The following is a 26,437-nucleotide window of genomic DNA, read 5'->3' as shown; positions in this document are numbered from 1 at the left end:
CTGTTGAGTGGACCAAAAGTGTGTAGCTGCAGAATGAAGGCTCCCACAGCATAGCTCTCGCAGGGAGCTCACACAGGGTAGTGCTGCGTGCGCAACTGGGAGCCTTCGTTCTGCAGCAATACCCCTCTCGAGTGGACTCGAGATCACAATGACTAAAATTAAAGGTGAAATAAAGAGATACGTACCATCAATTTCCATTTGTTCTGTTATTTCTCGACATGTGCCGTACTTTTTATTGTCTTAATAACCACGGACACGGGCATCATAAAGCAATTATATTTTTTGACTTTAATAATTCTCTTGTTTTTTTTGTTTGTTTTAATTTCTGTGGTAATCTCTGCGTGAGCGAGACACTGACAATCTGACAGCCACTAGCTTTGACCTTATTTCTGATTGGTCCATTGCGACGCGAACAGAGTGTAGCAAAATACAAATGAAACAAATGTATTTCTATATTTGCTCGCTTCATTCACGCCACTCTCTTTGCTTGCGTTGTGCATTACCTCATTTAAATCGATAGTTTTAATTTTTGATTCGCAAGCTCATGTCCGGTGTGCATAGCTCTTAACATGCAAACCCATGCCCATTGACGAGTTTGATTTGGCTTACACTCCGACTTAAGAATGTGTTTGTTAACATTTATGTATTTAGCTAAATCTGGACTTTTTTTTTGTTATCTATGAAAAAATATGCGATTACATTAAATCCAGGAAAAAAATGACTGTTAAAACATTTTTTTTTTTTTACTTGTTGCCACTGTTCACTGCAGTTTTCAGTGACACACTCACCACTTCAAACATAATTTCTCCGGTTCTACAAGTGTACACAGTTGTGATTCGTGTGAGGTTGTGAGTGTGTTAAGATGGCAAGAACCAAGCAAACAGCTTGTAAGTCCACCGGAGGAAAAGCGCTCAGGTAGCAGCTAGCAACTAAAGCTGCCCAAAAGAGCACTCCTGCTACTGGCGATGTGAAGAAACCTCATCGATACAGGCCCAGTACTGTGGCTCTGAGAGAGATCCGTCGCTATCAGAAATCTACTGAGCTGCTGATCTGCAAGCTGCCTTTCCAGTGTCTTGTTAGGGAAATCACCCAGGATTTCAAGACTGATCTGCGCTTCCAGAGTTCAGTGTTACGGTGCTGCAGGAGGCAAGCGAGGCTTACTTGGTCGGTCTCCCCAAGGATAACAACCTGTGTTCTATTCACGCCAAGAGGGTTACCATCATGCCCAGACATCCAGCTGGCCCGCCGATTCCATAGAGAACACGCTTAAACCTGGTTAAACAAACTACAAGGAAGCTGTGTGGTCCCGTGGTTAAAGAAAAGGGCTTGTAACCAAGAGGTCCCCGGTTCAAACTCCATCTCAGCCACTGACTCATTGTGTGACCCTGAGCAAGTCACTTAACCTCCTTGTGCTCAGTCTTTCGGGTGAGACGTAGTTGTAAGTGACTCTGCAGCTGATGCATAGTTCACACACCCTAGTCTCTGTAAGCCGCCTTGGATAAAGGCGTCTGCTAAATAAAAACAAATAAAAACAAAGTGATCATCAACGGTTCATTTGAAAGGCAAGAACTTGGCTGTCATTTACATATTTATATAAAATGTTTTATCCTTTTAAAAAATATGTATTTACAGAACTGCCCTTTAGTCATACTCGCGCCCCTGTGTGACTCTCCACGCCCCCCAGTTTGCGCACCACTGTCCTAAGTGACCAGTTAATGAGGTGACAAGCCACACAGTGGAATTGAGTAAACTCTCTGTGCTGTGAATACCTGCAGTGTTTCATTCTAAACTGTTTCGTAAATAGTCGGAGTGTGGGAAGAAGTGTTTTGTGTTTTGACCGTCATTAAGAAATGTTGGGACCGACAGTTTTGAGTATAGAGTCTACTGCCTTTTAGCCATTACTATTAAGATGTATCAAACGACTATAAAACTTGGGAACCTTAACATAAAATATTTTCTAAGCAAGTGTCTAACTATTTTCCATTGGGTCATTCAAGGAAGATAATTGTCAAACTTTTTAATGTCATTCCACTTCATCTCGAGGCATTAATATATATTAGAGGTCGGCACAGGTAAAATAATTTGGGATCGGGTACCCGCCAAATGCCCGTGTACCCGGATCTTAAGATATATCTTAACATATATTAAGTGCATGACACATATTTAAACACTATATAGTACACATACATTTAGTCCCTTCAGATCTGTAGATTTGTGTAACCTTTTTCAGTACTGGAAACATCGGAATAATAATAATAATAATAATAATAATAATAATAATAATAATAAATACCTTCATTGCTCATTTCTTGTAAAGGACGCCAACATATCTGAATTTTGTTCATCGCGGTTTTCTTTTGAAACTTCTCCAATCACAGGAAAATAATTTGTTATTTTCCTCATCTTGATTTAGCCATCTCACTGATGAATCAGTGAAATTGGCGGGGTATGGGATTTGTAGTTTTTAATGTGTGATTAACAGTGGGCAGTGGCTACCAATAAACTACATTCCCAGAGTACATTACGATTTGAGCGATGACAGTTTCGATGTGTGTTGTTTTTTTTTTTTTTTTAAATGTTTTATAATTTCAGCAAAAAAAAAAAAAAGAAATCACGTTTTGATTTTTTTTTTTTTTTTTTTTTTTTTAATTGTCAACCTTTATCAATTTCTAGTGGCACACGTGCGCCTAAATTTAAAATTTACGTTTGCACAAGCAAATGTTTAGTCTCATATCAGGGGCGTAGCTAGGATTAGATTTTTACTGAGGCAAAAAAAAAAAAGTTGAACAAACCTCTTGTAGATCCTGTTCATGTTACAAAGGTAAAAGTTATCATCTTATAAAGCCTGGAGACTGTTCATGCAAACTGCAAAGCAGTATTAAGTCCCTTGGATGATGATGTTAATGTTAAAATTTGATGACCCATATTATTTCAAAGATTAAAACTAATTGTCTCCCAGCAAAACCACAGCAACCTAAAATGACCATATTCACACTGTCAGAAATGTGATTTTAAAAAGACAAGAATATAACATCAATATTAATAAGTAGATGGGTTCATACTTTTAATGACTTGCATTTGGTTCACTGCTACTTAAGTTGCCTTACACTGCTGGGACTGGTAACTGCTGCTGACTGGTATAGTGTTCACGCTAGGCCGCGCCAATACCCCCTGAAATAAAAAAACATCCCGCTGAAATTCTCTTAACGCACTCGTGTGTCCCCCTTCCCAGACCAGACGCAATACCAATACACAGTAAATTAATGCATTTTGTATTACCATGACATGTGTGACCTCAGGCTAATCTTTTTTACTTGTTTGTTTACACTTGCGTTTTCATAATTAAACTCCCGTGCCTTTTATTCTCTCCAGTCCAGTAGAATGCGCTCACACCCTCCCTGGTTACAGGCAGTTTCACAGTAAAGCCTGGATGACAACAGGCTTGTTAACAACGTGGCCCGGCGCAAGTAGTATCCCTGTTAAACCCGACCATTACTTCTGGAAGAATAAGTTATCAGCTTCGGCATTGACTGTTGAAATGTAGGCTTTTATATTTGTGCTTAAAAATACTGTGTGCAGTAGATTTGCGAAACGAAAACCGCATCATTGACAAAAAAAAAAAAAGCTACGGTAACGTTATAAAATATGTGAAATTTGTAATATATACACACACACAGAGTGTATGTGATTTTATACGGGACAGACTAAAATGAATGACAAAACAGAATGCCCATTGACTACAATGGGGGAGTGGAATGCCCATTGACTACAATGAGCAAAACAGAAGGACGGTCAATATCTCCAAATCCCAGACAGGAATCTTAAAATCCCGAATACACTTTTTTAAAAATAAACTAGTACACAAAATAAAAGTGGAATGACAGGGAATGACGGCTGCTTTCTATGGAATGACAGGCCTGGAATACCGAAAACACACTCAAAACATAGCACAAATAGGAATGGCAGCCTATATCTCAAAATCTCTAACAGGAATCCTAAAATCCTGAATATATTTTCTTCAAAATAAACTAATACACAAAATAAAAGTGGAATGACAGGGAATGACGGCTGCTTTCTATGGAATGACAGGCCTGGAATACCGAAAACACACTCAAAACATAGCACAAATAGGAATGACAGCCTCTATCTTGAAATCTAACAGGAATATTTCTGGGGCGATTCTGGCATATGCAACAATAACTGGTCTTTTAGTCTGAATATGGTGGGAGTGGTACCTTCAGAACAAGATTTCAGCTCATTTATATAGGTGACTAGTTCAGAAAATGCCAGTGGATAGACTTCCCTGCCAGGTAAATCTTGACCACTCTTCTCATAATTAAGGTGGGCTGTGTCTCGTTATACAATCCTGCCAAGCAAGCAGGATGGTACTTCAGCTCCTGTGCCACAGCATCTCCACCATTGAGTTTTGCCAAGAGCTTTCCATCATTCAGAGTCCTTGCACATTAATTTAGTCTATCATTGAGTTTCATGGTTATTGCTTGTCTCAGTGGAGCCTCTTTCTCACATAAAATGCATTAGGACAATTGAGAAGTACTAGTTCTCAATATTTTGCTGCGGCTAGGAACTGTGTCTTTTTCAACAATAGATGCTCTTTTTTGAGCTCGCTGTAACTTGATGTTGTTGAACATCAGTCTACAGGTTTGATGATATTTTGCTTTGTTCCTTATTAATGAGTCTTCTATACCAGCACCTTCATCTAATCTGGCTGGATCCAGGATGATGGGTAAAGCATTGACAGCATGAAACAAAGGAACATTTATTAATTTATTAGTCTTCCATTTAAATTGAAAGTTAGCAGGAATGGCCATTTTGAATGTTTAAAGTAAAATAGCAAGTCAATGAAATCTTAAAAAACTGGAAAAACTGCAAATATCACAGTGATGTGAAAATTAATAAATGATCATGCATTAACACAGGATATAGGGTATGAAATGCTGCAACTCAATCAGGTGTACATAAGAATTTAAGTTTTGACAAAATTATTTAATCAAGGGGGGGGGAGCTAATACTGAGGAAAATAGTAATAATAAAAGTTCTACAAAATAAAGACTTAAAAAAAAAAAGGTCAGAAAATGTTTATTTGGCAGGCTATTGTGGAGAAACTTAGTGCTGTGTAGACCACAGATACATACTGTTCATGTTAAATCTGGACCAAATAACATATCAGCTACACCACCATTCCAAAGAATGAACACTAGAGCTGAGTCTAAGTCTCTGAGCTGTAGAGTTGATTTAAATAATACAAAATATTTATTTAAAATTCTCACTAAACGCGCTATATCCTCTTGCAACAGTTTTTGTCCAGCTAATTTTATTTTCTTTGAACTGGTGATGAATAAACTGCATTTCATCAATATCAAGTGTCAGCTATTTTTTAAAAATTATATTCAGGTTCCCCTGGAGGTTTTCTGATATGCTGAGTTCAGAAATGATGGTCATTATTTTTTTAAAAATGTCCCCTTTGACCTGTTGCCTTGCAAAGGTCAACCAAAAGGGAAAAGGGTCCTAGACCAAAAAAATCACCCTGGGCTTAACTTATACGCTACCATCATGTGTAGCACCTTGAGTGACTCGTAATGAATAGAGCGTTAAAGAAAAAAATACCACAAACACTTAACTCACTTTTAGCAAGTTGTCAGATGTAAGTGACAATTTTTATTTCAAATTTAGCTCAACCCTGCAGGTAATGTTAATAATAAAATGTTAGTATTGCTGTAATAGATTTTGATGAGCTCTACAAGAATCAAGCAAAACATTTTGGTATCTGGGGGTTTTGGATTTTTTAAGTTGCATTCTGCCACTTTGGTGAGGCTAAAGTACCACATAGCTGTAATCAAACAGTTGATTCCACAGTTGTTATCAACACATTTTAATATTTGGACCTCAGTTTTTGACTATCAAATGGAAGGAATGTACCTCTTTTTTATTTAAAGATGCAACACTATTTGTATGTATTATCATTCTACAGAAATCTATTAAGAAATATTATAAACTTTAAAAAAAAATCACCAAAATCGATTTCTTTACTAAGAACGCACCTTCTTTAACATGCAATAAGTTGAAATCATGTCATCCTGTAAATGTAAGTTCTAGAATATATCCTTAAACAAAACCAACAATAATAATAATAAAAAAAAAAACATTTTCAATGTTAGAGAAAAATTCAGTTTCTCTGCTGGACTAACTAGGTTGATTTCTTAGCAAGAATAGAGATAATTGGCGGCCATCTTGAAAAATGTCTGCCAACTTGGATTTTCAAGTGGCTAACGTTTGTTTCTGAAAAGATACACCTATGTGAATATCTCTTGCAAGTTTCATACTTGTATCACAATTTGAACGATTCCTGTGAAAAAATGTTGTTATCTGCTCCACTATAGAGTGAGATTTGTTAAAACCAGGTCCATGTTGGATTGGCCAAAAAATCTGCAGAGATCTTTTTGTTTCAAACCGTCATGCTGATCGGCATAGAAATTGGCACAAAGGTCCTGTTTTCTTTTTTTTAAATGTCCAGCAATAAATTATTTTTTAATAATTTAATTACTTTGAGTACATCAACAAACTTTTTTATTTTTATTCTGTCATCTACATTTATGTACACTGCAGTTCAACCTTATCTGAAAAAATAAACTGTGTAAATGGGCAATTGTATGTAAAATAATGCTATATCTTGAAACAATTGTAATTCACCCTTAATAAAGTGTCTAAATCTAAGTGTCTGCTTAGAAATATAATAAAAAATAAGAAGAAATTAACAGCAATAAAGAGATGGACAGCATTACAATAATTAACTGATTAACTCTCTTTTCATTAGCTTTGCATACTTCAGAAAACTAAATTGTTAATCCATTTCTTCACAGTAATTGTCTATCATTAAGTAATTTCTATTTAAATATTAAATAAAGCATTTGGTTTTATTAAATCAAATATCAAGTATTGTGCTTTTTTTTTTTTTTTTTGCTGTAGATAAGGCTTGTTTAGTTTTGAAAGTAAATGAATCAATCAAATGAGAAAGGGGAGGTACCAAATGTTCAGTTGCAGCTAGTGACAGTTATAGTGTATGACACTGCTCTTCGTGAAGGAAGCATTCAGAGACAGATTCAAAGAGATTCTGCTGTGATTTCATTTTCAAACAACTAATTTTCTTGCAAAAATGTGGTTATTAAAATATTAATATTAAACAATTTTTTTGTATTTCTATTTTTTTATTTTACTTAATATCCCACAGGTTATTGTGGACCTGTGCTTAGGCACATTAAGACTTTATGTTTTTTTTTTTTGATAAATTGTTATACATATTTTTTTTAACAATTCAAATTCTCAAATTGTACACAATATCTACAGGTTATTGTGTACACTGTAAAAAAAGTGCTAAGATGCATCAACACATTTTGTTAAAAAAAATGCTGTTGCTAGTTTTAATATAAAACTGTTAATTTGTTTTTTTTTTGCATTGTGCAGTCTTAGTTAGATTAAAAAAAGGCTTGTTTTGGGGGGGAAATAGTTTAAATGCAAGGATTTGTTTTATCCTCATCTAGTTTGTTTTCTGCTAACATTGATCTGTTTGAGCTCTTTTTTGTTTCAAGCTGTTTCTTCTGAACATTCTTTATATTGTATTCAGCAAAGCAAGTAGCTGTCTTTAAGAACTATAACAGATTCCTGGTTAATTTGGATTAGTTTGTTCATAGAAAAAGAAGTGAATATATTTTTGTTTTATTAAGTTTTAAGCCTAAGAATTACTGGCTTAAAATGTTAGTAGAAAAACCCCCACCACAAAATAATACAGTTATACATCACATTAAAAAAATCCCTTGACAGAATTATTTACATTTTATAGTGTACTTTTACATACAATATAATGCGGAGAAAACATTGTAATATTATTTTCTCACAGATAAAAGAAAATAAACACATTTAAGTTAACCTGCTCAATTTAGTGGTATTTTATTGGTGCATTTGTATGGTATAAAGATTGAAGCACTGGAGAAAAATATACAAAATGACGTATTTTAATACTCCATATATGTTCAACCAAGACAGGGATCTGTCTATGGAACAGGTGCATGGCATTCTTACAACAACAGATTTTAATGATGCTAGAATCATAAATCTGCCTCCCGTGCAACCAAAGGGAGGAGAACTGTATGTGTATTGTTCATTATCCTCTTCTACTGAGAATGCATTTGATGTTCGTTTTGACCAGTATAGATGGATATCCAAAGGATCAAACTATCATCCTAGACGACTGAATGCTCCAGCTGTGTTGAAACGGTACTATTATTTAAAAGACAGCAAAGGAAAAGATTCAATTTTTGGTTTTCGCCGTCATATTTACTGTTTACGAGAGCCACAAAACAGACAAATGTATGTCATACATTACTTGGAAATGAAGCTTTGTACAAACCATCACCACACGGTTTACAAAAACATTCTGAAAAACCATTCATCCCTACCATGAAGTCTACCCTGACGCATATTAAGGAGGCAGCAAAGTCACAGGGGGAGCCTCTTAAAATATATCAAAAAGTTCTCAGTACACAGTCCAACACAGGCTCTGACAAGCACATAGCTGTGGATCGCCCACGTAACTTGAAGCAAGTGAAAAATGTTATTTACCAAGAAACAAAAAAACAACGAATTTCCAATGATGTAATATTCAGCTTGTTTGAACTTGCAGTGCATCTGAAAGATTATGTGGAACATGACACTCTACCCAGATCTTTTGGTTTCATTTGGGCACCCTACTCTCATAAGCGATGCTCAGGTCCTCATTGACATCTGCAGCAACGATCTTGCTCTTCCTCAGCTGATGTCATGTGATACAACATTTAATCTTGGTGATTTCTACATATCACCCTTTGTAATTCGCAATGTATCTTTGATTGGGGATCCAGTGTTTCCAGTTGCCTTCCTGTTACATGAAAGGAAGTTTAAAACCTATCATCAGAACTTTCTGAGGTATATTTTGAACCTGCTGAATGGTGACAAAATACATGCCATTCCTTTTGTGAGTGACAGAGAAAGAGGAATTGTGGATTCCATTCAGCAAGGTTACCCAAACCTCCCACACATCTTCTGTTCTAATCACATCATTTCAGATGTAGACAATTGGATCAAACAGCATGGAGGGTTAAAGGATGACACAAAAGTTTTAAAAGATCATGTAAAACAACTCATCAATAGTTCTTCATTGGATTCTTTTCAGGAGCTGTATGACCATTTTTGTCTGGAATGTAGCATTCCATTTCAAGAGTATTTTGACCAACAAATCAAGGATCCTATTGCACAGCATGCTGCAAAATTTGTTAGAGAGGTTTGCTGCCTTCCAGAATAACATGACCGCGACAAACAATATCAGTGAAAGCATGCATAAAGTGATAAAGCAGCAAACTGATTGGAAAACCATGCCTGTCGACAGCATGGTACTGGCAATGTTCTACATGCAGATGTATTACATCCATGAGTTCAGACATGCACACATTGGGCTTGGAAACTATGAACTCAAGAAGAAGTTTCAACACCTGGCCGAGAGTCCTATTCACATGCCACTTCCAGTGTTTTATCCTCTGGAAACAATCATTGAACAGATTAAAGGTAGTACTGCAACACAAGTGGCATGTGTGGAGAAAAGACAACAGTACCGGATATCACAAACATCTATGGCCAGATACTGTGTAGATTCTGGAAATGTTTCACTCTGTGCACAAAGTAGCACTTTTGTAGTAAAAAGCATAGATGGAACACATTTTCATGCAGTAAAGCTTCTACCTGAGCCTTCTACTTGCTCTTGTCCAAGTACTGGTAAATGCTACCACATTTTTGCTGCTCAGATGGCAATTGGTTACAGAGAAGCTGAAGATAAGCGCACATATTCACTCTCAGTGCTGCGCAAAAGTAAACGTGGAAGAGCAAACCAGTCTGGGAAAAAAAAGCCCAGGAAAGATGACTATGATTACGATGTGGAACCAGCGCCAGACTCTTCAAAGGGTGCAATGAAGAGAAAACAATGTGAAGACACAATGCATAATCCTAAACCCAAGCAGAATAGGACTGAGTAAATGCACAGCATAGGAAATGCACTACATTCTGCTTGCTTAACTCACACACAGGAAATTAAGCAAGTACAATGTGAAACACTAAATTTCAGTGAAATAGCTGAATGTGCATCACACTTTGACTTCAGTGATGAAGATGAAAATCCAGTTAAACATTCCACACCAAAGCCAAGCAACAAAGTGAATAGCTTTCCATGGGACATGCCTGAAATCAAATATCAGGGAATTCCGCAAACTAATGACATGCAAGCATTACAGCCTGGAAATTGGCTCAATTCTTCGGTGATTGAAGATGCAATTTCTGCTCTTGTTTGCAATACAAAGCAAAACAGCAACGTTTTAGCATGCCCAACATACATATATCAGTGTGTGAAAGCTGATACACCTGACGTTTTCTATCCTTTTCTGGAAAGCACTGCAGCTCTCAACAAAGACATTTTGTTAATTCCATTCAACACTGATGTCTGGGGGACTGGATTCCACTGGTGTTTTGGTGCGGTAATCTTTTCTACACATGAACTAGTCATTCTTGATTCTATGAAAAACCAATCAAGATCCAAAGCACATGGTGAAGTGTTGCTGCGTATTGTTGCTGCCTGCTACCAGATAGCCGACGCAACTTTCAATAAAGATGAGTGGAATGTGATCCTGTGTTCCGATGCTGTGCAGCAAAGCAATTCAGATGACTGTGGGTTGTACACAATTTTAAATGCATTTACAATAATCACAGGTAAAACGTATGGATATATTGAGAGTACATCTGTACGTAAATGGGTTGCAGTGATTATTTCAGATCACAAACACTGCAAGTGCAGAAGGCAGGATAGGATAGCTCCACGTTCGTATTCAAAACTGCACAAAACCCTTGTGGCAAAAGATATGTGCATGCCTGTAACAGAAAAACCACTAATACACTACTTATCTACACTTCCTAACCATGATAGCAGCAGATGGTATACCTGTGCAGATAGCTTGTGTTCTGGCAACTTTTCAACTGACGATTGCATGGTTCTTTGTTGTCAATGCAAGTGGTATCATGGAGCTTGCCTTTCAACAAACACCATAAAACTTCCAAAGTATTTCATTTGTGAGACCTGCATGTAAATCAAAATATTTCTGTTTTGTGAAAATCGACACAAAGTTAGTAAAAGTGATTGAAGTGATGGAAAATTGAAATATCAGCATTCAACTCCGAATAGTTTCTGAGATATAACTGTTTACACCTAGGGGGTACCAGCCCTTTATTGTTCAGCTGATTAAGTGAAAAAACACCCTCAGTGCTTTTTTTTTGTGTATTACTTTATTTTGAAGAAACAGTATTCAGGATTTTAGGATTCCTGTTAGAGATTTTGAGATATAGGCTGCCATTCCTATTTGTGCTATGTTTTGAGTGTGTTTTCGGTATTCCAGGCCTGTCATTCCATAGAAAGCAGCTGTCATTCCCTGTCATTCCACTTTTATTTTGTGTACTAGTTTATTTTTAAAAAAGTGTATTCAGGATTTTAAGATTCCTGTCTGGGATTTGGAGATATTGACCGTCCTTCTGTTTTGCTCATTGTAGTCAATGGGCATTCCACTCCCCCATTGTAGTCAATGGGCATTCCGTTTTGTCTCGTTTTAGTCTGTCCCATTTTATACAGCACTGTATATACACCACTGGAATCGGAATAAAGGAAATGATTATGTAATTCAGTTCACGTGCAGTCACGGTTTTGGTAAGTAGCATTTTCAAAAACATATCATTATGTGCAGTATTGAAATAAGTTTAAAAAAAATATATAGAAAATCCACACAACCAACGAAATGTATTGTATATTTGACATTTTATTTTTAGTTTTCTGTGTAACATGGGCCATCGTTTACCTTTGAAAAAAAATTAAATACAGTACCTGAAGCAGATATACGCGTTTATCATATCAACAACACCAACGTGTGTTGTAAAAATAAATCAATTGCCTTGAAAACTGTCCAAAATATTTACTTGGGGTCTAAGAATGAAAAATGTAAACAAAAAAAAAATGCAATTTTCCATATGGAAATTGTCAAAATAAAGGGGAAGGTAAGAATTTACCAGTCAGGACAATGGCATTCAAATACGACTACTTTTAAACGGTATAGGAATGTGGTTTCTTCTAGCAGTTTTCAAACTGGGGTACGTGAGAATTCTGAAATGTCAGACAACGCATTTTATTTAGTACCATTTGCCAATCTATTGCAAACTTTTGTCATGAAATCAACGTTTATTCGCCAACACCAGACTGATGTGCTGTGACGGAGCCTTCAGTGCACACATGACTAATTTACATATTAAATATGTACGTTTTAAATAAGCCCTGTTGTTTAAATGTCATATAAACAGTTGGTCTGTCAGAGATAATTTTTTTTTTACATATTTTAAAAAACAAAGACTAGTTTTTAACTCATTTTATTTCCTGTGTGCGTTCGTGCCTGCAAATCGATATTTTTTTTTTTCAATGACCCGATTTAAAGTTTATTGTAACTTAAGTACTACATTTCAAAATACAGAATGGCCAATCAGAAACCAAAGTATTGCCATGCGGTCTAGTATTGCCATGCGTTAAGTCTGGTGTGAGAGTTAAGAGTTTTTAGTTTTCAATCCAGTGAAAAATATGGATTGTTGGCTCAATACTTGAACATTACTAGCAAAGGGCGATCAAGACGAAATACCGTCAGAGATTAAAAACGCCAAATGTCTTGCGACTGAAGCTCTCTCCAATTTCCCCGCCCTCATCAGTGATTTGTGTGATAACAAGCAGGGACATCCATCACATACTAGGTAAGCGTTTTATTATTGTTTTTTAATTAGCATCAGTACTGTATGTTTTAATCATCAAGAATTTAAAAATGCCAATAATATGTTTTGGTAATGAGGTCAGCTGTAGAGATGCGTGGATAGTGAACTTTTCTTTGCCGCCTTTTCTGTAATTTTATTATCAATAAAAATACATGACTGCCATTTGCTATCATGGAATTGTCCTATGTTATTTCTGAGTGATTTGAGGCTAGCGCGGAGGCTTCGTTGATTTTAATTAATTAATATTTACAATAAAATGATGATGTTTCCAACAACTAGGAACCTGTCTGAGGGACTATTTTTAGCCAAAAGTAAATCTAATATATATTTTTTCTTTTATAATACTGTAACTTTTCTAATTGTATCCATCACACACTCCAAGGCTTGTGTGTTTTGTTGTATCATGCTATTGTACAGACCTTTTTTCTGTTTTCATTTTATGACTCTCTCAGTGGACTACATTTTTTGGAAAGGGTTACGCAGCTTAAAAAGATTGAAAACCCCTGTTCTAATGTGATCTGGTACAATGAATATCCTCTACTCAGCGATACACCAGCATCACTGTGATACATTTCCCAATATTGTCCCCAAAAGTGACAGTGAGTATTGCAGAGACACCTTGGTTGTATCTACAGCTTTACAATTTTATTTTTTATTCAGAAACAAAATGTCAGTAAACTGCTGGCATATTTAAAAACAAACAAAAATAAGAAATGGTGGTTGGTTCTGAATCAAACATATTGACCCTCTCACTGAAGAAAATGTCCCCCTAAAATTGAGAGGGGGCCACATTGACCCTCAGTCTGTAAGTCCTGGAGCAAACACTGCTGGTAAGACTGGTGCCGACGCTGCTGGGACTGGTGCTGACACTGCTGGGACTGGTGCCGACACTGATGCTGACACTGCTGGGACTGGTGCCGACACTGGGACTGATGCTGACACTGCTGGGACTGGTGCTGACACTGACTGATGCTGACACAGGGACTGGTACTGACACTGGGACTGGTGCTGTTAGTGTACAGCTCTATAGTACTTTGACAAGGTATTCACCAAAATTAATAATAATAATAATAATAATAATAATAATAAATAATAATAATAATGCAGATAGGCAAGTTCCTGCTTAAAGTAATTTTTAAATTAACTACATTTGATAACTTTAAGGTGGTGTGTGATTAGTACCAGGTGAGTGGTTAAATTGAATAGAAGTTGATTTGCTATTTGATTGGTTTCCACACAGTTTAGTTGGTTCTTTTGCCACGCAGTTGTTATATATATATATATATATTTGGCAGCTTATTTCCGCGCCAGCAAGAAGCGCCAGCAAACCGAAGCGTCTCAGCAAAAGAGCCAGGAGTCTAGCTGTGGGAGTCCAGCGAGGGGAGGCCTGCGCCGAGACACTGTTCAAACCTAACAGCGCTCTGGAAGATGCCATCTACTAGTCAGGTCTGTACCCTCCACCCCACTGCTCCCACTGTGCCTATTTGTCTTGCCTGTCCTGCTATGACTGTCTCTCACATCCCTGTTCTGTCCTCTCGTCCTCGTCCTCGTCCTCTGCCCTCTCTCCGCTGCTGCTCCTCCAACCCCTCTAACCTCATCCCTCTGCCTCTCCCCCCCTCCCGCACACTCTCTGGTGCACTCTGGAACTGTCACTCTTCTGCTAACAAAGCTGATTTCATCTCAGCCTTTGCCTCCCACCTCTCTCTCGATTTCCTTGCTCTCACTGAAACCTGGCTGTCCCGATAACACTGCAACTCCTGCCACCCTGTCCTCTCTCTACGTCCTGTCCCATACCCCGCGTCTCACTGGACGGGGAGGTGGGACTGGTCTTCTCCTCTCTCCCTCCTTACTCTTTTCTGTCCCCTCCGATCTCTCCTCACTCTGTTAATACCTTTGAATTTCATGCAGTCCAACTAACCTCTCCCTGTCAACTCCTGCTAATTGTACTGTACCGTCCCCCTGGGCCTCTCGCTCACTTTCTAGATGAACTCAACTATCTACTCTCCTCCCTCCCCTCTCTGTCTACCCCAACTGTCCTGTTAGGTGACTTCAACATCCATCTCTCCAACCCCAGCCACTCTGCCGGATTTCTCCCTCTCCTTCACTCCTTTGACTTCTGTCTCTCTCCATCCCCTCCTACCCACAAAGCTGGCCGTCAACTGGACCTCACCTTCTCCAGGGCCTGCTGCCCCTCCACCCTCTCTGTCACCCCCTTGACCTCTCTGATCACTATTTCATCTCTTTTTCTCTGTCTCTCCCCTCTCTCCCTGCTCCTCCTACCCCCACTGTCACCTCTCGCTGTAACCTCCACTCTCTCTCCCCCTGTCCTTGTCTCTACTGCTCTCTCTCACCTCCCTCCTATCGACTCCTTTTCACAACTCTCCGTAGACTCTGCTACCTCCACCCTCTTCTCCTCCCTCGACTCCCTCTGTCCCCTCACCTCCCGACCTTCCCGCCCCTCCCATCCCCAACCCTGGCTCTCCTCTGCGCTCCGCAAGAATCACACTGAGATCTGCTGAAAAGAAATGGAAGAGAACCAAACTCCCTGCTGCCTTAGACCTTTACCGCACTCTCCTCTCCTCCTTCTCCTCTACTCTCTCCTCTGCTAAATGTACTTATTTCCAATCTGTAATCCAAGCCTCCACTAACAACCCACGTAAACTATTCTCTACCTTCTCCTCTCTCCTAAACCCTCCCTCCCTCCTCCTCCTTCCTCTATCTCCTCTGATGACGTTGCCTCTCCCTCCCTCCCCCGCACCCCCTCCTGCTCCAACCCCTACACCCACTGCATCCCCTACTAACTCACCCTCCTTCTCCAACTTCTCGCCCCTCTCAGACTCTGACCTCACCTCCTTGCTCCAGGGTCACAAACCCACCACGTGTGCCCTGGACCCCCTCCCCACTCACCTCTTTCAAGCTGCTGCTCCTGCTCTACTTCCCTTCATCTCCTCCCTTCTCAACACCTCTCTCCTTTCTGGTCTCTTTCCCTCTGCCTTCAAAAAAGCCTCTATCACTCCCCTCCTCCAAAAACCTACCCTCGACCCCACCTCCCTCCAGAGCTACCGCCCTGTCTCCCCTCCTACCCTTCCTCTCCAAAACCCTCGAGCGGACTGTACACCGCCAGCTCTCTGCTTTCCTGTCCAACCACTCTGCTCGACCCTCTCCAATCTGGCTTCCGCTCTGCTCACTCCACTGAAACCGCCCTCCTGTCTGTCACCAACTCACTAAACTCTGCCCGAGCTGCCTCGCTCTCCTCTGTCCTAATTCTCCTCGACCTCTCTGCTGCCTTTGACATGTCGATCACTCTATTCTACTATCCTCTCTCGCTGACCTGGGAATCTCTGGCACTGCTCTGGCCTGGTTCTCCTCCTACCTCTCCAACTGCACTTACCAGGTAACCTGGCGTGGAGCAACCTCCACACCTCGGCCTCTCTCAACAGGAGTCCCCCAAGGGTCAGTCTTGGGTCCTGTCCTGTTCTCTCTCTACACCCGCTCCCTGGGCCCCCTCATCGCATCCTATGGTTTCTCATACCATTTCTATGCTGATGATGCTCAGATTTTCCTCTCCTTCCCCACCTCTGACTTCACCATCCCCTCCTGTATCTCTACCTGTCTGTCTGCTATTTCCTCCTGGATGCACTCGCATCACCTCAAACTCAACCTCTCTAAATCTGACCTCCTTTTCTTTCTCTCCTCCTCCTCCCCCTCCTCTGATCTCTCTATCTCTGTTCCTCTGGAGTCTACCACACTCTCTCCCTCCTCCTCAGCTAAGAACCTCGGAGTCACCCTGGACCCCTGCCTCTCTTATTCCCAGCACATCTCCACTCTGGCACGCACTTGCCGATTTCTTCCTGAGCAACATCCGAAGAATCCAACCCTTCCTCACCAACTACGCCACCCAGCTCCTGATCCAGGCCTTGGTACTGTCCCGCCTAGACTACTGCAACTCCCTCCTGGCTGGCCTCCCTGCTTCCGCCACCCATCTGCTTCAGCTCATCCAGAACTCCGCTGCTCGCCAGGTGTTCTCTCTGCCTCGCTTCTCCCACGGAACTCCACTACTCCGCTGGCTCCTGATCACCGCTCGCATCCAGTTCAAGACTCTTGTACTAGCCTACAGATGCCTTGACCAGACTGCACCCAGCTACCTCCAGACCCTCATCTCTCCCTACACCCCCACTCGATCTCTCCACTCCGCCTGCACTAGAAGACTGGCTCTACCTCCTCTACGCTCCCCTGCCTCCAGAGCCCGTTCCTTCTCCACCCTCGCCCCGCAGTGGTGGAATGACCTTCCTACAGATGTCAGGACTGCCCAGTCCCTGACCACCTTCAGGCACCTCCTCAAGACTAACCTCTTCAGAAAGCACCTGTTTGAACTCCTCTGTTTTTCCCCTGGGACACATATCACCCTTCCTTAAATGCGCTTTACTTGCTCTTATCTGCCCCCTATTTTACTGCATTTAATCCTGTACTTCAGAGTACTGTAATCTGCCAAGTGTTTAATCTGTAGTATTTTGTATTTAATTATATCCTGATGTAACTATCACTGACACTTTTATCTGCTGTATTATTGAATTGTATTTTGTCAGACTTGTACTTGTTTGAACCAAAGTCATTGTATTCATCATTGTATTTATCTTGCTCTTAATTGTATTATTACTTGCACTGTGATTCTTGAAATGTATTTTTGTTTACGACTGTAAATCGCCCTGGATAAGGGTGTCTGCTAAGAAATAAATAATAATAATAATAATACACAGTTTCTCACTCAATTCTAATATTCTTTTGTCAATATAAATCGACGATAAGAAGCAGTACAGTACTTCAGGCGGGGGAAACCAGTCGCAGAGGTCCCGGTGCTGCCTAGCGCACAGGCCGGGTCGCTATACATGCAAATACACAGCTACTATGCTGTAATAAAACGCTATGCTATAGCAGGTAGGGTGATACTTGGACAAGCTGACTGTCCAGTTAAAGTGATGAGAAAAAAAAAAAAACATACAGCCAGCTATCCCGGTTTACCTACACATTTAATGTCATCATAAAAACAGGTTCTTGGATTTTTGCTGTGCTGACGTTAAAGCATTCTACATGAAAAAAAAAAAAAAAGATTTATCAAAATGTATAGCAGCTAAACATCATTGTGTATGGGGAAAAAAACAACAAATATAAATGATAAATTCACTGAACATTGATTCTTACCAAGAGTTGGCTTCTTTAGAAAGAAATGTGTAATTGGTTGTTTTTTTCTCTGTTTCATGTTAGCGCTGCACTGTAAACCAGAGTACAGAGTAACTTGGGAAACTGACTAATGAGAAACGTCTTTGTGAAGCGAATTTGACATACCCCAGTGTCTGTACAGCCCGAGATCACAGTAATGTGAAGAAATTAAAAATAATATTTTATATATCTCAATTTTACACTCTTAAAAAATAAAGTGGGTACTTTTTTTTTTGTTGTTTTCACAATGAAGAACTGCCTACGCGCCTGCATATGCGAACAAATTAGTCGCACTGTAGAGCTCTGTTAGGATGTTTTGTTTCCAATTTAGTTCCTGACAGGAATAGTTGCCGCAGTTATTATTATTATTATTACTGAGGTGTACTTGCCGCTCGCTGTATAAGTGTTATTGTTTTCTGTAAAACATTGATATCCTGTCAGTTAACCCCTTCCTGTCGACGTTAAAAGCTTGTTTTAACATTGTCTTTATTATGCTGACCAGAGACTAGCGCTTACAACTGTATCGTCAATTTTCTACATTTTCTATAAATTTTCAAATCAGTAAACCTGGATAGTAAAACGAGACCCGGGTAGCGTCGGGTAATTTAGTTTACGGGTACCCGTGTCGACCTCTAATATATACCACCCTGAAAAAAAAAGATAAGGAGTCCCCCCTAACTGTCGTTTTTGTTCGGTTTCGCATTCATTTTCTCTGCCATTTGTTTTTATTTGGCAGTGAAGCAGGTAGTCACATGACTTTCCCACAACTTTCATTGGTTGAATAATTTTATGATGTAATGTTGCTTCTACAAAATCAAAAGTCCTTTGAAGTTGCTTGCAACAAAGTTGCTCGAAATTGTAGCTTCCACATCACTTTCTACAAAGAATATCTCCCTTTCTACATTTTCCTAGCAACAAGTAGACTAGTGCCCACTCGGCTTAAAGCACCTAAACCTCAACTTGCTGCTTTTTCTCTGCTGTTACTGCCAGTGAGATGACAGGACACAGTAATTAAACACACTAGATGAGAAGTGTAGGAGGTGTTGGAATTTAAACACTTACATGTTGTGTGACGCTTGTTTGTGCACCTGGTCTCACGCCTTGAAAGCTTTGCACTCTGCCGTTGAATTCTTCTCTCCTGAGTTCTGAGAGCACAGAATTTAGAAAGCTTGACTTTCCGGAACCCACACTGCCCGAAATAAGAATATTTGTTGTGGAAGCCTTAGGGTGTGGTTGGTGGTTTTTTATTTCTTCTTGAAGTTTCATGTAAGCACTGTAAAACAAGTAAAAAATGAAAAGAAATGTCAAACTTTAAAAAGCTCAGTTTTACAAATATTTCAAAACATACAAAAATAATTTAAAAAAACTGATCATTTACTCATCACTAAATTCATCTTCACGCCACGGCTCTGGTTTCGGCTCATCTGCAAAACGGGGAGAGATACATAAATACGCACAGCTCTGTTTCTTTCTGTGGTAAAGATGAGGCTTTTAATATGACTTACCATCTTTTTCCGAAACAGATGACTGTCCTATAAGACTGTTGCCAAGAGAAAAACAAAATAGAAAAAGACGATGATAATTAATAAAGAAAAAGAAAACCTATTCCATTTAAAAGAAGGGGCAGATTTTTTGCAGACATTTTGAGTTTTTTTTCCATCTTATTTGGAACTGCAGTTGTATTTTTTTACAATTGAAATTTGAGATGGCGAGCCAGGAATCTGGCTGCGTTGGTTTAGAATTTCAATCAGAGAACCCGAAAGGCCGTTTGAAGTGGAGATCTACGTTTTTTTGTTTCTGCATGCTATGGTCTAGACTCAACCCGAGTAGTACTATTGAATTCAAATATCCTAGGATATATCAAGCAAAACTGGGAATCTGGTTGAGTCTTATTTGTTCTGTGGAATGATTACAACGCTGTGTACTGTGTAAATTGTATATCTGCTATAACCAGCAGCAGCATTTGCACTGCAGGAAGTTCTGGATTTGCTGTGGCATTTGCTGGAGTCTGCCTCCGTCAGCACGTCTGCTGACAGGAATGCCGTTGCCAGCAGTACCGTTGCCAGCAGTACCGCGGCCAACGTTGCCAATGGCAGCATTTCCACTGCCGGAATTGCCCAGACTGGAGGAGCCAGTCTTGGAGCTGTCAGCATTTCTGCCGATGGCATTGCCATTAGCAGCATTTCCGCTGCCGGAATTGCCCCAGCTAAAGGAGCCAGCCGGGGAGCCGTTGGCTTTTCCACTGACAGCACTGCCACTGACAGCATTTCCACTGCTAGTGGTGCCACGGGAGGAGGAACTCTCCCAACCGTCAGCATTTTCGCTGACAGCAGTGCCCTTAGCAGCTTTTCTGCTGCAGGAATTAACGCAGCTGGTGGAGCCAGCCTGGAAGCTGTCGGCCTTTCCGCTGACAGCATTGGTATGGGGAACATTGCCGCCCATGGGGCCCTTAAGGTCTCTGGCTCAGGACTATGGGACTTTTGGGCTTTTAAGGGGGAAGTGGCCGGCCATGTGTGCTGCGCACAAAGGGGGGGGGGGGGGGGGATATGTGGCAGAGTGCCCCGCCCCTGTGTGTAATTTGTGTTATATGTTGTATGTAGTGTGTTTATTGTTGGTGTATATGTATTTTTGCACGGGATATAATGGGGCTATGCTGATTAAAATGGGTAACTGTATGGAAGCACAGGAAGTGCACACATTAGTTCATGTGCTGAGATTCAAGTGAGTGATTAATTAGTAATTGAATCCCGGCACAGATGTGTGTGTGTGTATATATAGATGCACAAATCACTCTTGAGGTTGGAGAGAACGGGAGAGAGTCAGGAGAAATATAAATAAATTACTAACAAAAATGCTACGCGTGCTGGGTCTACACCCGCCCGCTACCTGTTAGAGGTCAGTGTTTTGTTTGTCTGTTTGTTTGGCCATTGTGCCGTTTATTTTGAGTGTTTTTGTTTTGTTCAACTGTTTTATTTGTTCATTTATAATTAAATCCACGCATTGGCGCATTCAATCACCATTGTCTGTCTAGTTCCTGGTCTGACATCACCGCCCAAGCAATCCGTCACACTGCACATGAGAATATAGATTCTAGTTTTTGACAACACTCATTTTTTGTTTAAGGTAATAAATTGTTACCAGAACGAATCCCACTTGTGTGTTGCAATTGAATTAGTAATAATTAAAACTATAGTATTCCGCCAGTCTATTTCTGAATCTAGGAGAAACATTGTTAACTGCTATAAAACAGTAGTTACAGCACTATTTTTGTTTACACTATATTTTTGTTGATGCTGTTTTGTTTATTTGATTTACTGTTTTATGTTCACTGTTTGCTCTCTTTCTCTCTCACTCTCATGGAATGGGTTTAATTATGTGCAAGACTTACCTTTATAATTTCACCTTGTGAATGCAATTCATCCTTTTTGTATTGGTAGCCAAATAGAACTTTTCTTACATGACCAGACCTATTTTATTTGCAATCTATTTGAAAACCCAGACTTTTTTTGCGTGGTGTGCTTTTTAATGTTAGCCTTTAGGCGTAATTCGGGGGATGACGTAGAGGGCTCTCTCCCGCTTTGCGCTGCTTTTTCTTATCCTATATCCTTTTCTTTAGCCTGTCTTACCTTCCCTCCATGGCGTCCTTCCCGGTAATGTCCGCCGATCTCTTCCGGGTGGAAGCTGATCCCAGTTCAGCCTCATTTAGTATTTCCAGCCAACCACACAATGCAGCGCTCGCCTCGTCAATTATTAGGGCATGTATGTTATTGGCTGCCCCTCCTGTCTATCTCTCTCTTTTTCTACTTTAACCCAGCACTATTTCCGCTTCCTTGTCTGTGTTTGTTTTTTGTTGTTCACTCCTTTCACTGCAGGCCATTTCTTTGCTCAGCGCTCGCAAGATAGTTTCAGTTATTTTCCTACCTGCTCAGTCTGCGCCGTTCAAAACACAGCGTCATTCTCAACTTGGTCCTCGTTTTCATCAGAAAGACTGTTCTAACGTCACCGCTGTACTGCAACTCTTTCCCACTGGTGCCTCGCACACCACGGTTACCACGGCAACGCCTCATCGAGTGACTACTGGGAGTGGTAAGTTGCCATGGCGACCAGGCAGCTTTAACAGGCAATGCGAGCCTGTGCCTCACTACTGCAATCTTCTGGCTCCTGCTGCTGCGCTTTTGCAACATGAGAGCTTCAACGAATTGTGACATCTAAATACTGCAGGCTCCTCTTCTAGACCTACGTTAACTTACTTATATCATCACTAACTGTTCTAAAGCTAATGTTTTATACATAGACAAGGATTTTAATCGCAATAACCAAATATATGCTACCCTGCTTCACTGAAGCCAATAGTTTCAATTCCAATCACAACCTCTAGATGGCAGCATAACACCACAAGCTCTATATAATTTAAGCTGATTTGCTATTGCTGTGAATCTTGCACACTCCAAACTTTCTATCAATTCCTGCAGTTCATTGTCATTCCAAGGGATTCTCAGTACCCTCCTGAATTTTTCAAATCCAAACCCCATCCCCTCGAGGACCTCGTCATGAAGCCAAGCTTATCAGCTTTCTGAGATGTTAAGAATCCACCGTCACATTAATTTCCAGCTTCCCTGCATCAGGCCATTCCTGCAACCTTCTTGTTCCTGGATTTGCACTTCCTCATTTGCCCCCAACTTCATCAAGGCACTTAATATAACTTTCAAAGTCCATTTCATTCAATTTGAGCTACCAGTCACATACGGAAACTATGTGCTACGATTATAAACATTTCAGTCAAGCGTCGTCCTACCCCGCAATAGACAATACACTCTTAGACTGCTCCTGATCATATCAATAGGTTTTGCAGCAGCCTCCGAGCAACGCATTCCCATCCTCTCAGGTTCTGCAGCGGCCTTAGATATATGCATTCTTCATCTCTGCCCAAAGGCAGCCCCATCTCCGACATCATCTAAAAACGCCTTAACTCTCAAATACCAATTTTCACCGCATTCAGCAGCTCTCTGCTCTCTACAGCAAGCCGCTGCACACTACTCACAGCATTCCATCGGCTACTCCCTCAGATCTCTGCCCGTTCAGCAGATATTGCCTCTACTGTTAATATCTCCTCATTACAGCAAATCTAGGCTCCCTCTTCAGATCTGCTCACTATTGCAGCATACAAAAGTGGCTTTAGTTTACTGTTTAAATCTGCAACTGCTCTCCTCTAGAGCTTCCAACGCTCCAGCTTTCCTCCAATACTTGGATCACAAATATATATTTATTTATTTATTTATTATTTATTTCTTAGCAGACGCCCTTATCCAGGGCGACTTACAATTCTTACAAGATATCACATTATTTTTACATACAATTACCCATTTATACAGTTGGGTTTTTACTGAAGCAATCTAGGTAAAGTACCTTGCTCAAGGGTACAACAGCAGTGTCCCCCACTGGGGATTGAACCCACAACCCTCCGGTCAAGAGTCCAGAGCCCTATATATATATAATATATATTATTATTATTATTTATTTCTTAGCAGACGCCCTTATCCAGGGCGACTTACAATTGTTACAAGATATCACATTATTTTTACATACAATTACCCATTTATACAGTTGGGTTTTTACTGGAGCAATTTAGGTAAAGTACCTTGCTCAAGGGTACAGCAGCAGTGTCCCCTACCATGGATTGAACCCACAACCCTCCGGTCAAGAGTCCAGAGCCCCTAACCACTGCGCCACACTGCTGCCCATATATATATATATATTATATATATATATATATATATATATATATATATATATATATATATATATATATATATATATATATATACACACACACAGAGAGCTTGACTTCCTCAGCAATTTAGTCATATGTCCGCTCATCCTCTCAGATACTACAAGCTTTAATACATGGTACAAGACCGGAAATCCATTTATGAATTAAGGAGAATGATTGGAGTATTGAAACCCTAATCTCTGATTTATGAGTTCACCTTTTCCATTCCAAACAGACATGATGGTAGCAAACCGCTGATCAATCCTGTATTAACTAACACAGGACGGTCGGCATTTCATCTCTCTGCCTTCGTTTTTAGAAACAACTCGGCAGTCGATTTCATATATTTTTTCAGGTCCAGCTGCCACCTCAGCCCTCAAACTCTGCAACACCAACATCTGCTGTTCAACTAAATACAACAACCTTCTGCAATCTGCTCATCACTACATGGCCACACTTAGCCCCAGCGACCAAATCTTCATTTACCACTGGATGGAAAACATTTACAACTTTCTGCACTCAAAACAAAATACATCCCATTCATATTTAATGAGCAGCGGATTCTAGCCTCTATCGCCCATGCAAGGGATTCTCTTCACTTAGCCCCCACTACCGTTAAAGCCTACATCTCCGGAATTCAGTATTTCTGCCGCCTCGTCTCCGTCCCTTCTCCAACGCTCCTATCCATCCCATCAGTTTGCTGACACTCGGAGAGATCCTCAAGAGCCCCCCCCCCCCCCCCCAGCTGCTCCCTCCTGGCTCCCTATATCAATAGACATCCTTCACTCTTTAATCTCTACCCTCAGAAAAAGCTGCTCTGTCTATGCAATGTCCTGACCATGGAAGTATTATGTCTAACTGCTCTTGTGAAGCACTTCCTCTGCAAGACTCCTGAAGGAACAGAGTGCACCCTGTGAATTTACTGTGACAACACCAGTGATTTACCGGTTTAAAAAAAATAAATAAAAAGCAAGAGTTACCAGAACATCAAGGGGAATACAATGGATAGACTCGGAGCATTAAGCCATTTGAACTATGAGGTTTTGTGAACCATTCCGTGCACCCAGATACTGGACTTTGGCCAGCTGTAGTAATTTTACTACAGAATACTACCCCTTGCAGTAAAAAAAAAAAAGTTAACCATGCCCAGTGTTAAACATGGTGGAGGTTGTGTGATGGTCCACAAGTTTCACAGCCTGGTCCCAGAAGCAGACCCCAACCCGTGGCAAGTTCCTCCTTTCAAACAGCTGGTGTTCCACTAAACTCCACACTCTCCAGCCTCCTCCAGTCAGCCTGCAGCTTCAGGGAGAATTGCCTTCGCCCCTTCCACTCGCTCTTCTTATTCTACTGCCTGGTCTTCCTTCACCAATTCTGTGCCCAGATTCATCTCTCTCTCTCACCACCTATAACCTTCAGCACCTCCTTGCCTTTATGACAGACCTCAGGCTATCCCTTAACCTGGCCCCTTCCTCCATCAGGAATTCTCTCAGGTATCCAGTAACAGTTCCTCCTCCGTCCCGTCCCCCCCCCGTCCCCCCCTGCTCCTTTCAATCCCGGAGGTCCGTCTGAGAGTCTTGCATCCTCCTCTCCATCAAGACAACCAACCTCCTCGGAATCTCCAGTTTCCCAGCCATCAGCCTGCGGCACTTTGACCTCACTCAAGTCCCCGGAAATAACTTCCTCCTATTCATCAGGACTCAAAACAGACAGTTACATCAAGATCCAGAAGTTCCGCAACCTGGTCCCAGGAGCAGACCCCAACCCTCGTCTCGTACCACCCTTCAGCAAAACAATATTCAACTGAATAACTCTCTCTCCGGCCTCCTTCAATCACCACATGGATTCATGGAGTACACTCTCGCCCCATCTACCCTTTCCTCCTACTCAACTGCCTGGTCTTCAGTTACTCACATTTGCGAGCAAAAACAGATCTCTCATACTTCTTTCAACGTACAGCACCTCCTTGCCTTCATCACTCACCTCAGGCTGTCTCTACATTTAGCCCCCTCCTCTATTTAGATGCTACCTAGCGGGCATTCAGTATCAATTTCGCCTTCAATCTATCTCCTCTCGTCCGTTCTAGAGATGGCGGATCTCTAGAGAGAATGCTCAGAGGCATGGAGAAAAGCCTGCTCCCCTCCTCTCCATCAAGTTAACCAATCTCTATAGACCTTCTCCTTTATCTCATCACTGCTATCCAGCAAGGATGCTTCAACCTATTCAACAACATAGTCATGGAAACCCTGTGCCTGACCGCTGCCTTTGGATTCCTCCGCTGTGCAGAATTCTCAACTCCATCAACTTCCAGCTTCCCAGCTCTAGGCCTTAAGCGCTCCGATCTCTCTCAAATCCCCGGAAGCCACTTTATCCTCCACATCAGATCTTCAAAAAACGGTCCATTTAAGCCAAGGATTCTGTGTCTTCCATCGGATCCCCTCTTCATCGACAGCTCCAGATCTATACTTACGAGACACTGGTTCTCATCCCGTTTATGCACCCTCTTGTCACGGATTGGGCTTCAAACTATTTCTCCCCCCATTCATTCCGGATCGGAGCAGCTAC

The 26,437-nt window shown here is 40.7% G+C and overlaps 1 protein-coding gene across 3 annotated transcripts in view; it reads right to left on the bottom strand.

The window, feature by feature from the left end:
* LOC131706682 (interferon-induced protein 44-like) overlaps window positions 1-26,437 on the bottom strand; it is a 65,789-nt gene that overhangs the window by 21,774 nt on the left and 17,578 nt on the right. For all 3 annotated transcript variants that reach the window (XM_059008254.1, XM_059008256.1, XM_059008255.1), the window contains 3 exons: window positions 19,611-19,645; window positions 19,484-19,529; window positions 19,168-19,378 (listed from right to left, as the gene is read on the bottom strand). In XM_059008254.1, the coding sequence (XP_058864237.1) occupies window positions 19,168-19,378; window positions 19,484-19,529; window positions 19,611-19,645 (292 nt within the window). The remainder of the gene's footprint in view (window positions 1-19,167; window positions 19,379-19,483; window positions 19,530-19,610; window positions 19,646-26,437) is intronic.

Source organism: Acipenser ruthenus, chromosome 36 (assembly GCF_902713425.1).
Source record: "Acipenser ruthenus chromosome 36, fAciRut3.2 maternal haplotype, whole genome shotgun sequence".
Taxonomy (NCBI): Eukaryota; Metazoa; Chordata; class Actinopteri; order Acipenseriformes; family Acipenseridae; genus Acipenser; species Acipenser ruthenus.
This window is presented reverse-complemented; position numbering and strand designations above follow the sequence as displayed.